Source organism: Aphis gossypii, unplaced genomic scaffold (assembly GCF_020184175.1).
Source record: "Aphis gossypii isolate Hap1 unplaced genomic scaffold, ASM2018417v2 Contig00205, whole genome shotgun sequence".
NCBI classification, from domain to species: domain Eukaryota; kingdom Metazoa; phylum Arthropoda; class Insecta; order Hemiptera; family Aphididae; genus Aphis; species Aphis gossypii.
The window spans coordinates 161,472-177,476 of record NW_026083026.1 but is presented as its reverse complement, the minus strand read 5'-3'; the positions used below and the strand labels follow the sequence as shown (position 1 = coordinate 177,476).

At 27.2% G+C, this 16,005-nt stretch overlaps 1 protein-coding gene across 1 annotated transcript; it reads left to right on the top strand.

The window, feature by feature from the left end:
• Nucleotides 1-10,001: 10,001 nt before the first annotated feature.
• LOC114126679 (protein FAM200B-like) lies at nucleotides 10,002-11,748 on the top strand. The gene is made up of 4 exons (XM_050208512.1): nucleotides 10,002-10,437; nucleotides 10,781-11,167; nucleotides 11,393-11,512; nucleotides 11,561-11,748. The coding sequence occupies exons 1-4, from the start codon at nucleotides 10,002-10,004 to the stop codon at nucleotides 11,746-11,748; spliced, it is 1,131 nt and encodes a 376-aa protein (XP_050064469.1).
• The last annotated feature ends 4,257 nt before the right edge of the window (nucleotides 11,749-16,005 follow it).

The window sequence follows — 16,005 nt, the reverse complement described above, 5'->3', positions numbered from 1 at the left end:
AGTATGTACATTGTTGATGTCCGTTGTTCCATTTCTCGTTTCCAAGAATCAAATTCTGTAATTAAAAACTATGATGAATGATGATATAGGAATACTGGTAAATACTAAATAGTTCCCAATTTTTACCTGAGATATCACAAAAATTAATATTTTCCAATTCCACATCAAAGCCATGCACATCACACAAATGCTGTCTTTGTTTAACAAATGTAAATAATTCGACTACACACTTGTCATAGGGGCAAATTATTCTCGTTTGATTTTTTTTGGTTTTGTTTGTAATAATTTCATTATGGAACTTTTTTATATGTACACTCAATGTTTTAGGGGTTGAAAAACCTTTTTGACATACTCCACATTGCAAATCTTTCACTGGTACTACATCTGTGTCGTGAAATTTCCGACAATGCACGTACAGCGATTTACGCTGAGCAAAGATCTTATCACAATATAAACACTTAATGGCAGTGTCCATGTTTTATAATGCGACAATTATTATTATTATTATTATTATTTCGTATGGCGTATTAAGTCCGGGAGTAGGCCCGAAGGCCTAGTTCGGACGCCTATTTGGTAGAATTTCTAATGGGGCACCCTTAGGTTTCTGCCATGCCCCGGGGTTAGGTTAGGTTACTGTTTTTGGGTAAAATTTCCCGTTTTACCGTCACTTTTTTGTTTTTCACAATTTTTTTAAAACTAATCTGAACTTTACTTTTGACTTTAAAATGCACTAAAGATATTCATTTAGTCATGCCATCCCTGAAGTTTTAAATTGCATTATTTCGACAAGTTATACTGTACATACACACACAAAGACAAACATCATTGTAAAATAATAAATAAATATATAATTATTAAAAATTAGAGTACGCAATTCACTTACTTTTTTCACCGTTATCTTCAAAGATTATCCTATCTCTGAAATGAAGAACAGCTTTGATTACTACATTTGGCTGAACTGCTGCTTTCGTTCTTTCACTTTATAGCTTAAAGATGGCATTTTCACGATACAATATTTGATCACAAATACGAAAACAGTTAATTTATATTTGCAACGTAATTGCTCAAAGAAACAAAGGAAAACAAGTATTTACTGAACTTCAGAACAGACTGTTAAAAAGTAAAATATTACAAGTGACAGTGCTTAATATTTGTCTAAATGTTGCGCCAAAAATAGAATAAAACCACTCAATATTCCCTCATATAATTGAGTATATTTTGCCATTTAATTTTATTATTAAACGTTAGTTTATTTAATTCTTACGGGAAAATCATAAAATTAAAAACAATTGGTAACCATCAGGTCTCGTTGGCACTATTTTAATTCTAGAATGAAAATAGGAGAGGTATCTTATTGATAATAGAATATTAATTAAAATTTAAAATTTAATTAAAATAATATTTAAGCAATTCAATGCATGCACTAAGACTAATTTATTTACTTTTATATAATATATATATATATATTTCTTTGGATTAATAATAACATAAATAACAAAACAATTCTTAAAAATAACTAAATATAAGAATACAAACTAATTATATTAAACTAGAATATCATAAAATATAATTTGTATATCTAAATAATTACATGATTTTATGGCCTTAAGCTCCACATACTATACTCTATTCCACCTAAGAGTGAACCACTCGCCGACCAAAACTCGTTTTTTTTTGCGCATGTTTGTTGCCACGGGAGCGCTGATGACAGCTAACAACCTATCACAGTGCTTCTAACACTCGCTTCTTTGGTAAATTGAGTCCCATATTATTATTTTTAGGTAAACTGAGTCCCACCAAAAATTTAGTCATAGGTAAATTGAGTCCCTCGTAAAAAAATGTAAGAGGTAAACTGAGTCCCTTGTAAATATAAATAGTTATAGTAAATATTTTCCCTGGTAAATTAATAATTCTTCTAGTAATTAATACCTATTGTCTAAATTAATAATAATAGGTAATCAATTTTTGAATAAATAATACATAATATAATAATTTATAATAATTAATTTTGTCAATAATAATAATAGATAAATAATACTCTTGATACCTATTAAACGGGTAAATATTTTAATGATACGAGCTTAATAAAGTCAAGTCTACTGATTTTATTATTTTTGTACTTCGTCATTTGTTCTCTTAGTATATTCTCCTTTTCTATATTATGTTTTGATTTTTTGCACAGTTCTTTACTTCTTATTTGAATATATGTATTAGATTGGATTTCTTTGAGTGCATCAATAAAAATATAAATATTTGGATGAGAAGTATAAAATAAACTATTCAGCTTCGCGTGAAATGATTCACAACTATTTGTTGTACGATTAGATATAGTCGAAAATTCAGCCCAAAGATTAGGCGGGAATGTAGAATCTGATACAATGTATGTTTTTAAAATATAATCAGTAAATAATTTTAAATTTTCATTTGTAGGAAGCTTTGGCATAATATCTTCAATGAAACAATCGTAAACATCTTTCGGACTTAAAAATGGTAAATCAAAAAAAAATTTTAAAAAATTACTTTCCTCCGAATTTCGTTTTTTATAATTTGAACTTAAGCCAAGACATTGTATTTTTCTCCACCAACTTTGGCCAAGGTGAAAACGACAACCTTTAATATTTATTTCTGGCCAAACTTGTTGCGCGGCATTATGTATAGATTTTTCAAAGTCAATAAAAATATATTTTGGGGAAAATGTTAAACCAACAATTGTACACTGATCCACCGTATACTTAAAAGAATAAAAATAAGATTTGGTTTACTTATTTGGCAATAAAAAAAAAACTAGTGGAACATACATTTCATTCACAAGTGCGTGAATCGTAAAGATTTGTAAAAAATACTTGGGACAACTTTTAAAAGTACCGTCAACGTATATTGTATTTGAATCACATAAAACCGTTAAGTTAGAAGTTGTTGAAAATCCGATAATATTATTATCGTGATCCAGTGGCGTAACTAAGAGGGATCAGAGGGTGCAGTCGCACCCGGGCCCGTTCACTTAGGGGCCCGAAGTATTAAAATTTTTTTCTATTAATTATTTTTAATAAAAACTTTATTTTTTTATTATAATAATATTATACTATTAAACTATTCATTTTTTTAAAAAATAATTATGAATTATTTTAAATTATCATTATTTTAATTTTATATAATGTAGTAGACAACATGAATATGAATATTATAATATATTATAATATCATTATATGTCAAAATTCAACATATTACGTAATGTTCATAAGTACCATACTACAGAAAAAACAATAGGAGTTTTTATTTTTATCTTTACTATTAAACGTTGAGTTTTATGCCTTGCATATTATATGCTGCATACAATATTATATTATATTTATTAATAGACTGTGCCATCAACCGACTGTCTGTCATCAATTTATAGTTATCAGTAAATTATTGTTTCGATATTATTTGAAATCTTTATTCGTGTTTTAATCTTTTTTAGTTTGTGTGTAAAGTTTGTAGTAGTCGGTCGGTCGGTCAGTCGGTGACAATCGCATATATTTTGATTTGATTTTCGTACAGTCGCATTCAATTTTAGTTTAACATATTGTGTTATTTAAGTGCATAATTTTTAAAAATTCGTATTTTAAAATGAGTAAACCTATGAGTGGAGCACAAAAGAGCAAAAAAATAATAGAACAAAAATTAAAAGATGCTAAACTTCCGAAATTGGACAGTTATTTGAAAAAAACTGTTGAATCTATTTCAGAAAATCCTATTATAGCTACATCTGTTCTTAAAATACCAGAAGAATACTCTGAAAAAATAACGTTACCGATGTTTATCAAAATATTAACAATACTGATGATTGTGATATATTGTTAAGTAAAAATATGCAAAACATTTGCACAAAACAGTATCCTACTGATATAGCTAATTATATACAAAAATCAGTTCTAAGTGTAGATGACAAAAAATTTATTGTTGAAAATGGTCCTTGTAGGCCAAGTGGTCCTTTCAATCGTAACGCGAGTGGACGATGTTTTGACGAATCATTTTATTACACAGTATCAAAAGCTGGACTGCGTATTTTACGATCGTGGCTTTGCTATTCACCAGAGCTCCAAAAATGTTACTGCCAACCTTGTTGGCTTTTCGGAAACAATAATATTAAGCACCAAGAATGGGTTCGAGGATTTAATGATTGGACCCATACATCACGAGGAATTGAAAGGCATGAAAAATCTATACCTCATAAAATGGCATGTATGGCCTTTAATTATAACACATTTTATAAATTTTAACATTTTAACATATTTTAATCATAACACAATTAACGAAAATCATGAAAAACAAATCAGGGATGAAGCAAATTATTAGAAACTGGTATTGGATAGAATTATAACTACAACGTTGACACTCGCAACTGAAGATATTCCATTTCGTGGACACAGAGAAAATAACGAGGCAGAAAGTAAAGGTAAGTTTTTAGCAATAATCGAATTGTTAGGTAAATATGACCCAGTACTCACAGAATTACTCCAAAGACCTAAAGGAACCATAAAATATTTAAGTCCTACAATTCAAAATGAAATAATTACAGCACTAAGAGAAAAAGTTAAATTTAATATTTTACAAGAAATAAGAAAAGCTCCGTTTTTTAGCTATATTTCTGACTCAACACAAGACATATCTAAAATTGATCAACAAAGTCATATATTTCGTTATGTAAATGTTATGTATGATAAAGAAAATAAACCAGTTGACATAGCTATACACGAAAGTTTCATTGGGTTTGAAGTTATGGAGGGCCAAACGAGTAGTGAAATGGAACAGCAACTATACAATAATTTTGAAAAAAATAAAATTGATATAAAAAAATTAAGAGGGGTTGGATTTGATGGAGCTGCTAACATGAGTGGTGTTTATAGTGGATTACAAGCACGTATCAAACACACTCAGCCACTTGCATTATACGTACATTGTGCTGCTCATAATTTAAATCTTGTAATTAATGACTCGGTTAAAAATATTAATGAAATTCAAAATTTTTACGAAAAACTTGAATGTCTTTATTCGTATTTTGCAAATAGTATTAAAAGGTGGGCACACTTAAAATCCGTAAGTTCTGTGGCTATTTCACTCAAGAGATTGTGTACTACTCGATGGCCTTCACGAAATTATTGTTTAAAAGCGCTTAATTTGCTTTACGTAGATATTTTAAAACTTTTAGCATATATTTCACTTATGGGTCGAAATAAAGATGAAAAAGATAAAGCGTCAGGTCTTCAAAACTATTTTCAAAAATTTGATGTAATTTTAATAATTGTCACTGAAACTAAAATTCTTAATTCATTATAAATTGTATCACTATTGATGCAGAAATCGAACATAGACTTACTTAAAGCTTTTGAACTGCTTAAAACAGCCCTAAATAAAATAAAAGAGATGCGTGATAACTTTGATGAAGTGTTCAAAGAAGCTAAACAAATATCAACTTCGTGGGGAGTTGAACCAACATTCACTAAAATAAGAAAAAGAAAAGCTACTAAATATTTTGATGAATTAAGTAGCGATGAACGTCTCCTTGATGCTGAACAATATTTTAAAACACAAATCTATTATCGTACTTTGGACATAATTATCGAACAACTTAAACACCGTTTTAATGGTATGAACCAAGTAATAAAACTTTTTTCTTCAATAATTCCAACTAATATATGTTCAATGCATGAAGATGAACTTAAACATTTAACTACCTGTTTAGTAAAACATTATGAAAATGATTTAACAATAGATTTGGTCAACCAAATAATTCAACTTAAACGTTCGTTTGAAAATCAAATTTCTATTCTTTTTTTTTTATATGGACCTATATAATATTGTAGTGATTTTATTATTTTATATGTTATATTATTATTATTATTATATCATGTATGTCCGTGTTTAAATAATATTGTCTGTTTGTGTTATCGCCGTGCGTCGGGCCGACCACGACAATACACTTACTTAATATTTTTATATATAATTTTTTATTATTACGTTATATATAGTTTTCATGTATCGTTATCGGCGCGAGTCGATCACGACAACAACGTTGACAAATAACTTGTAATGTATTATTATTTAGTCCTTTCTTAGTTGCCCGTCTAGTAGCGCATACGGCGAATTGTTATTAATATATTTTACGATTTTAAAATATTTGATTCTGTTCTTTTTTTATTTTAATAAAAAACATTTTGACAACGGATGACGATCGTGGTTAGAACATGAATTATTAAATTAATATTAAATATTTATTATTAATTAAATGATTAAAAAATGATAAAATCTCTATTAATAAAATTTGCAATAATATTTATAAAATAATTTTAGTTAAACCAATTCTACCTCCTCTGATCTCTTTAATATTACCTATATACCTATTTGGATGAGAGGGGCCCGTTGAAAATTTCGCTCCCGGGCCTAAATTTTGAAGTTACGCCACTGTCGTGATCATTGACCATAAGAAAGGGTTCTTCCGTATTTGTTTTAATTATTATTTTATTAAGAACTTCATGCGTTTCAATTACAGTTTTTGGTAAATTAGGGTGGACAGTTGATCTAATATTTCGTATATTTCTTTTAATAAGAGCCGTATCTGATAAAGTTAATGTATTTACGTTTTCTCTTTGTAATTCAACATGTAAAAGTTTAGATGGCTTACTTGAAATTTCTTCGATAGCTTTTCGTTTGAGACTATTGCTAATTTTTTGTCGGTTCAAAGTTTTTTCATCTAATTTATTGTGTTTGTGATCTTCAAAACTATCAATAACTGTGTTGGAATCATTGATTTTCAAATAGCACTTACACGTACTTAATGAGCAAGTCCACCGCTGGATTTCATTTTTCGCTGAGGCTAGAGACCCGGACACCGGGGATATAATGCGTAAATACTATATACCCGGACATTGTATGCGCATGCGCGGGGACTTAACCTTCTGCGCGACGTTATCACTGTTATCAGTTATCAAATATAATCAAATACCGCGTAAATTTAAATTATTAAAATTTTGATATAATTTGATATATTTTAATATTAATTATTTGAATAGGTATTTAAAATATTATCAAAATACAATTTTTAAGTATTTTTATAAATTGTTTAATAATTATTACAAATTAGTACAAATTTAACTAAGAGGCTAGATACCATGACCAATTTGAACTGGTCAAAAGTAAACAATTGCATTGTATTTATTACATACCTTTAGATAAAAATTGACATTTTTTTTGTTATATTTGTTGATATCACATTTTCCTAATTTTAATAGCTGGTTTTTTTGTTGGTATTTTTGAATTTAACTGGTGAACTGGTGAACAACTGTTATTATACACTACATTAAAAGTGGTTTTTTTTCTTAAAATATTGAATTCAACAGTGTAAAAGGTGAACAATTGTAATAATTAGTTTATCATTAAGATGCAAATAGGCGATACATTCAATAGCTATGCTGAGTTTGAAATAGCTTTAAATGATTTTAAAAATTCAAACTTTGTTGACTTTTGCGTTAAAGACTGCAAGACTTTATCGTCACAAAAAAATAGGTATCTTAGATTGGCAAATACATCTGAAGATTTAAAATATTACTATATTAAACTTATGTGCATTCATGGAGGGGTCCATAAAAAAAAAAAAGATTTGCCAAGACCAACGAAAGACCTCGTAAGTATTTAAATATTAATATATATTTTATTCATATAACATTTATAATTAATATTTACAATATCATATAATTACAATATATTAGGCATTACAATTTTTTTTAATAATCTTAAATAAAAATTTAATAAAGATAATTAATTAAATAAAAATTTCAGAACTGTGAAGGAAATGCGTTAGAAATTAGTCGAATGAACAACATCCATAACCACGCATTATCTGAAGTGTTATTTAAAAGTATGTCATTTATTATTATAATAATATGTATAATTTTATATCTTCACATTTTTTTTTCCAAACCACATATACATAGATACATCGTAAACAATATTTTGTGTTGTTACGTCTTATACACTTAATTATAGTTATTATTATTTTTGTTATAATCAGCTTAGTTGTAGTAAATGTACGGTATATACACGGAATATATTCTGTGGTATATATATATATATATATATATATATAAAACAAAAAATAGTTATTAGCTTTTTCTTACAGAGTTTAGTTGATATAAATAGTTATAATTTATGTTTTATTTTTTTAAAAAAAATAGTATAATATACTTAACAAGAATTTAGTAAGTACAGATTAGATAATGCCCCTTTTTTAAATTTTATTTGGTGTGAATTATAAACTTGAAAAGTGGTACAAATTATTTTTTTTTAGATGTGGTGTAAATGAGATATAGTTTTTACATTACCTTTTTTATATTTAAAATAAAAAAATAAACGAATAAATATTTACCTATAATTTCAGAATTATAAAATGGAATCTCCTCAAATCGTAAACCTCCGATCTTTGATAGAAGAATTACATTTGAAAGTTTTAGAAAACGAAAAAAGTGTTGATCAAGATGAAGAAAGAAAAAAAATAGATATAAGAGCTTTAAATAAAAAAATTCATAATTTATATAAAACAAAAAGAATAGATCTAGTTGAAATAGACAAGTTAAGAAATGAAAAAAGAAACGTTTTAGATGATTATAATTTTTCTTATTATATTGGTGAAAAATGTAATAGACGTATACGTTATCGTTCCTCAATTTTGAATAATCAACTAGAAGATTTAATAAATAAATTTGTTTAAATAAATCTATTTTTTTTTAACCTAATTTATATTATTTATTTAATCTATTTTCCATTTTTTCTTTTTTTTTACACCTACTTATATAGAAGTATTACTTTGTTCTTAATAGCTTTTCCAAAACATAAAAAAAAAAAAATGTTTTTTTTTAGAAAATGGATTTACTTAACCATATCTTAATTGAAATTCATCGATTGGATGAAGAAATCGATGATAATGATGAGAAGGAAGTACAAAGTAAACATGAACAAAGAAAAACCATAATTTTAATCAAAAGAAAAATTAAAATATTAAAATATGAAAAATACTTAGCTAAAACACTTTTACAAGATATAAAAAAAATAAAAATCTTAAAAGAGAATATAATAAATTTGAGAAATGAAATATTACTTGTTAATAAATATTATGATTTGTATGGTTATGTTAGATTTCGAAAACAGACGTTAGCTTATCATCTGCATAGCGATTATTGTACATTATTGGATGATCTAAATTTATTAACAGAATCTTTTTGTTTGAATCTAAAATGATTTTTTTTTTAAAAAACTAAGTACTCATTGTTTATTTAAGAATTTTATTATTATTATTTTTTTTTAAAAATGTAAAACAAAAAAAAACATACATTTATATATATATAAATTTAATGTGTTTCAAATATTTTAAACTTAAATTCAAATTTTGGCGGGTGTTCAGCATGCATTTGACCTACTCAAAATGGTGGATAATAACTTTACATCATATCACTAGTTAGCAATCTAGTTTATTATCGATATCTGTGCTGATAACAGTTTTTTTTTGATAACAACAAAATGATAACGACAGTGGTGGTCTAATCCAGTGGTGCGCAACCTGGGGGTTTCGAAATTTTATTAGGGGGTCGCCAGTAATCACCAAATGATAAAGTTTTATACTATACTATGTATATTGTATATTATTTTATAGTTTTATACAAAGTAAAATTATTTTGTACCGTTGATAGCTGTGTCAATATTATGACATTATGTCATATCTTAATGTTGCGATAACAAGTTCTATTGAACCACGCAGTATATGGTTATTTTTAAATTGAATTTAATCAGTAATTTTATTTAATCTTACGGTTATTATGAAATAGTCCGATAGTCATGTACGAGCCGTTGAGTTAATCGTATTAATGCTTATAATTTTGTATAGCTTGTAATAATTATTTGTATTTTGTATTATTTTAAACTAACATTTTTAATATTTTAATATTTTATAATATATAAACTAAAACGATATGGATAAATTTTTAATTAAACGACCGATGAATAGTGATGATGAAAGTGCTATAGAAACTAAAGTTCGTAAGGTATCGGAAATGTCGTCAGATGTACAAACCAGTCGAAAAGTTAATAAAAAGGACCGTAAATACCAAGACAGTTACATCAAGTTTGGATTCACTTTCGATGTTGAAAAAGGTGAGCCAAAATGTGTTATTTGTTTAGAAAGATTAGCTTCAGAAAGTATGAAGCCATCAAAGCTAAAACGACATTTAGTTACTAAACATCCTCAATTCCAACATAAAGAGGAAGACTTTTTTAAAAGGTATGAAAATTCGATAGAAGTTCAAAAAAATACTATGCGTAATTTTTCTTCAGTTTCTATAAAAGCTCTAGCTGCATCATTAGAGGCTTCATATTTAATTGCTAAAACCAAAAAACCACACTCTATTGGTGAATCTCTAGTTTTGACCGGCCGCTATAAAAATAGTATCAATTATGCATGGCGAATCATATGCAAATGAATTAAAAATGATTCCCTTATCAAGAGATACTGTGTCGCGTCGAATTGAAAATATGTCTGATAATATAAAATCATAACTCCTAAATAGATTACGAGGAAATTATTATGCAATGCAATTAGATGAATCTACGGATATAACTAATCTTGCTCAACTTCTTGTATATGTTAGATATATTTATAAAGATAAAATTGAAGAAGACTTTTTATTTTGTCAACCATAAGAAAGACGTACGACTGGAAATGATATTTTTGTTCTTATAAACAATTTTTTAGAAATTAATGAAATTCCCTGGTCAATGTGTGTGTCAATATGCACTGACGGTGCAGCTGCCCTTACTGGTTCAAAAAAAGGTTTTAAAGCTAAAGTCCTAGAAGTGTCTTCAAATATAATGTTTAACCATTGTATGATTCATAGAGAAGCTTTAGCTTCCAAAAAACTTCAACCAGATGTTAATAAAGTACTCCTTAATGCTATAAGTGTAATAAATTTTATAAAATCAAAGTCATTAAATTCCAGACTTTTTACTATACTTTGCAATGAAATGGGTTCTGACCATGAAAAATTGCTTCTTCATACTGAAGTAAGGTGGTTGTCTCGTGGTAAAATATTATCACGCCTTTTTGAACTCAGAGATGAAGCACGAATTTTTCTTCTGGAACGTAATAATAAACTTTCGGAACATTTTTTAGACGAGCAATGGCTTGCAATTCTGGGTTATCTTGCAGATATATTTGAAAAACTAAATTGTTTAAATTAAAGCCTACAAGGGAAAAATACTAATATTTTATTTCTTTCTGATAAAATCAATGCTTTTAAAAAAAAAATTCTTCTGTGGAAAAATTATATCGACGATGACAAATTTGAAATGTTCTCATGTTTATCAGAATTCCTCAGTGATAATGATGTGGATATTAATATGATAAAAGAAATTATAACTACTCATCTAATAAGTTTACAAACAAACTTTAATGCACGGTTTGAAGATTTCCCAGAAGAAAGTCTAGGTTGGATAAGAAATCCATTTCATTTTAATATCAATGAAATAAAATTAGGAAATTTAAAAATAAGCGAAGAACTTATTGACTTGTCATCAGATGAAAATCTACGTATCAGATTTCAACAAAATGCATGTGATACATTTTGGATTTCCATCAAATCTGAATATCCAGAATTATCAAAACAAGCTATATCAATTTTACTTACTACTACTAGGAATGATAAAAAACTGAATAACCTATGAAATTCTTATATATAAAAATGAATCGAAAAATGTGTTAGTAAGCGCATAACTCAACAATCCCTGGACCGATTTGGCTGAGTTTTTTTTTCAACTGTTCGGAATTGCCAGGAAAAGGTTCTTACGGACGAAAAATTTGAGAAAGTTATCGGGTTAGAGAAATATGACGAGGTGGTGATGAAATTACAGAATCGCCATCTATCCAGCAAATAGTCAACTAAATTATTTTTGGTAGTCAATGGCAACCATTTAAATAAAATAAATCATTTATTTAAAATGTTTTTAAAAATGCATGCAAATAGACATACAAACCTAAATCGTTGTCATAGTAAAAAAAGAAATTAAAAATCTTTATACATAAAAATGAAGACAAAAATGTATAAAAATTCATCAATTAAGAACAGCTGAACCGATTTCGCTAATTATTTTTTAGGAGTATTTGTTATTGTCTGGAGAAGGTTTTTACGAAAGAAAATTTTTAAAAAGTCAACCGAATAAGTAGAAAAAGTACAAAATCTATTCATTGATGTCTGGGATTTGAACTCGATACCATTGTCTTTATTTACTCTATGGTAGACATCTAAACATCAGCTCGATGTACAATCAATATAATCTATGGTTTCTATAGTTATTTTAGTTTGGAAATTTGAAATTTGTTGAGTGAATTTTTTTTTAGTTCACAATAATCTATCTATCTTCTATCTTCTATATATATAAAAATAGAGACAAAAATGTATAACATTTCATCAATTGAGAACGGCTGGATAGATTTCGCTCATTCTTATTTTGTTTGTGTCGTAAATTCCAGAAGAAGGTTCTTATGTAAGAAAAAGTTAAGAAAATTGCACGGAAAATTAAAAAAAAATACTGATGACTACTATTACTGTTATTATTATTACTATTTTATTTTCGGTAATCATGGTAACAATTTTTTTGTTATTATTATTTATTTTCCCCATTTTTGTAACATTTTTCACTGATGATTCGCTCCTATTGGTCGCAAGAGAAGGTGCTTATGTAGTACAATTTTAGGAAAATCCACCAGAAAACTTCGGAATCGGGATGTAAAAAAACAACAACTGTCACTGCAGTCCAGCAAGAAAATAAACTATATTAAGGTCACTATTGATTATGATTGAATATAATAATTATAGACCTGTTGTTATATTTTGTTAAAACCATAACAACAAAAATAAGAATTAGCAAAATAAGTCAATGTCTACAGTAAATTTAAAATTCACAGCAATAAACTAACATAACAAGTTATACCAAGTTTTATTGTTTTACCAACAGGCAACAATATAAAAACTACGAGATGGCACATTATTGTATTTTACCTACCGTAGTAAAATAAAAAAATGATATAACTTTGAAACTTAAGTGTTAGAAATTATAAAATTCTTATACACATCTCGCGGGGTCCGCAATCTACCACGTGTGGATTGCCTACATGATAATATACTGCTCGCATAATCATAAGAGAGTCTCACGGCAACGGCAAGCAGAATGTCTATAATATTATGACTTGAGTAACTCACTGACTAATAAACGTAGAGCCTGAATAATGATAGATCGATGCTTAAAATTTACACGGTACATTCGTAAAATCGTACCACAAATTTAGTGTGCAATAAGAAAGCATTTTACAAAATTCGCATATTAAAGTGGTGGTTTCACAAGATTTTTGAGAATCAAAACGGTCAATGAAAATATATAAGTTTTGAACACCGTTAAACCGAATATTAAATAACAAATTAATCAAAATTCGAATCATATTATATAGAATTGGCATTTTTAACGGGCAACGAAGTGCACGGAGCCAGCTAGTGACTTATAAATATTATTTTTAATAAATCCTACTCTACTATTTTTTCTTTTATGACTTCAATATAATAGGTACTATAATTTATAATATAATTTTAATTCTGATATAGTTCATAAAACGTCACTCCGATGTAAATTTGTTCAAGAATTACTAAGGACAGCAATTAATCTTATGAAACATTTTTTACACATCGCAAATTATATTATGCATTTAAAGAAATTCTAATTGTTTGTGTTTTAACATTACTTATCCAGTTAAAAAATAAAAATATTAATATAAAGTTACGTCAATATTGTACTTACTTTAATTTTAGTGTAGGTATGGTTTTTAGGTATGGTACTGTTGTGAAGTCGAATGGTTTAATTATTTTCGTAATTTGACGTGTGTGCCAAAATCAGAAGTTTATCTCTACTGATATACCTATGTCTGAAGTATCCTTGTCAATTATTATTATTTTTTTTTTTTTAATTATCATTATCGTAATTTATTACCTGTACTCGCTGTATAATTTTACCCGTTTTCTACCGATGCTGTTCGATGTGGGTCTAAGTCAGAGATACTTTTCATTGTTATTTCTAATGTTTTGGCCTTTTGAAATTTCATCTGTCATATTAAGTAATTGGCGACACGCGCGACAAAATATCAAAATACATTTCTTTTGGACTTTCGAAATTGTAATCGTTATCTCAGTAATTGCTAACACGCGCAACAAAATATCAAAATACATTTTTTTACCTATAGTTATTGGCACCAACCCGTCGATTATATATTATCTGATTTAGTGTGTTTTTAGCAATCGATGTGAAAGGGACTTGTTTTCATACACATTTATATATCTTATAAATACATTGTTTTTCTGGTGAGTAACTACTTAAGTTTATAATTTTAATACCTAGTAGGCACATACTATATAGGTGCAATGGTATGTTTACGGGAGGTGATCCGAAAGATATATCATGTTTTAGATCCTTGCTTTAATTTTGAATGAAATTTATTTAATAAATATTATTATTTGTATATTATCTGGGCCACCTTCTTCTGTTTTAATAGTATTATAGCCCATAGTAGTGGAGCTTGCTTAATTGTTAATATCACTTTGCGTGGTATTTAAAGCTTGATAATACTACACAAAACTCAAATTATAATTATAATTTGGTCTCCATATTATGTTTTTTTTTAAATTATTTTTTTCATCATAAATCTACTCATGTCTCATATTGATAAATTATTTATAATTATAGTTTTTCACAAATTATCATATTTTATGCTTCAATAATTTTCAAATGCTAAACTGAATATTAGGCTCAGTAAAATAATTTGTGAGTCGATGTTTTTAGAAACGTCACGAGTCATATATTTTTTGAAATTGAGATGTTAGTAAAAATGTATATACTATTATAGTAATCTCATGTGTTTTTAAGTGAAAAAACCGTCTTTATAGTTGCAGTATTATTAGTAGGTGTATGATATATTTTAATAAATACTTTTTCTTAAATTAATTTATTTTTCAAAAATATTTATATTATACAGTTTTTATCAATTATTCAAAAGTTTTGAATAATTGTCTCATATGACGCTTTTGCAATCATCGATTCGTGTATATATAATATATTATATTAGTACCTATGTCATGTATGAGAATAAGTTTTTTCCTTTATCAAGTTGTGTAGCGTATATGTACATTGTACATTTTATGAATACAGCAATTGATTAAAATTAATCGCTGAAGAAAAGTCCGATTTAAAAAAAGTTTGACTAAAAGTCTAAGCACATTATTTAGTTTCTAACAAAAAGTCGGAAAATACAAAATATTCTTTATAACTAATATTTATTTTTAAAATTTAAAATGTCTGTACGTATAGGTACAGGGGGTGTGCACTCCACAGATATAAAACATGACCCAACTTATTAGTTGTTACTACAGACACCAGTAGCGCGTCATCAATATCATGGAAGAATACGTATACGAAACTTCAGCTATCCATGACAAATTTGATAACATAATCTCAACTATCTCTTATCATCATAATAATAAAAATTATCATAGTAAATAAAAAACAATAATAAATATTTATGACATATTTTATTATAATGTGTTGACCATGATTATTTTACCATTATTAATTATTATAATCAAAGAATAAAGATTATAATCGTGGTGTTGACACACAGATGCACAGAATAAAGATTAGATCCATAGAATAATGATTACATCTAGAGATTAGGTTATAAATCCTAGTGTCCTACTGATCCTAGACTATCTAATATAGGTCATAATAGTTGATATTTTGTGAAAATTATTTATCCCACACATAAATTATGCTGTAATTTAATTTAATATACAAAAATGCCATCCAAGCATTGTATTGTGAAAGGTTGTAATAGTCGTAAAGTCCCTATGCATCGCTTTCCAATAAAGTCTCGGGAAGATTTTA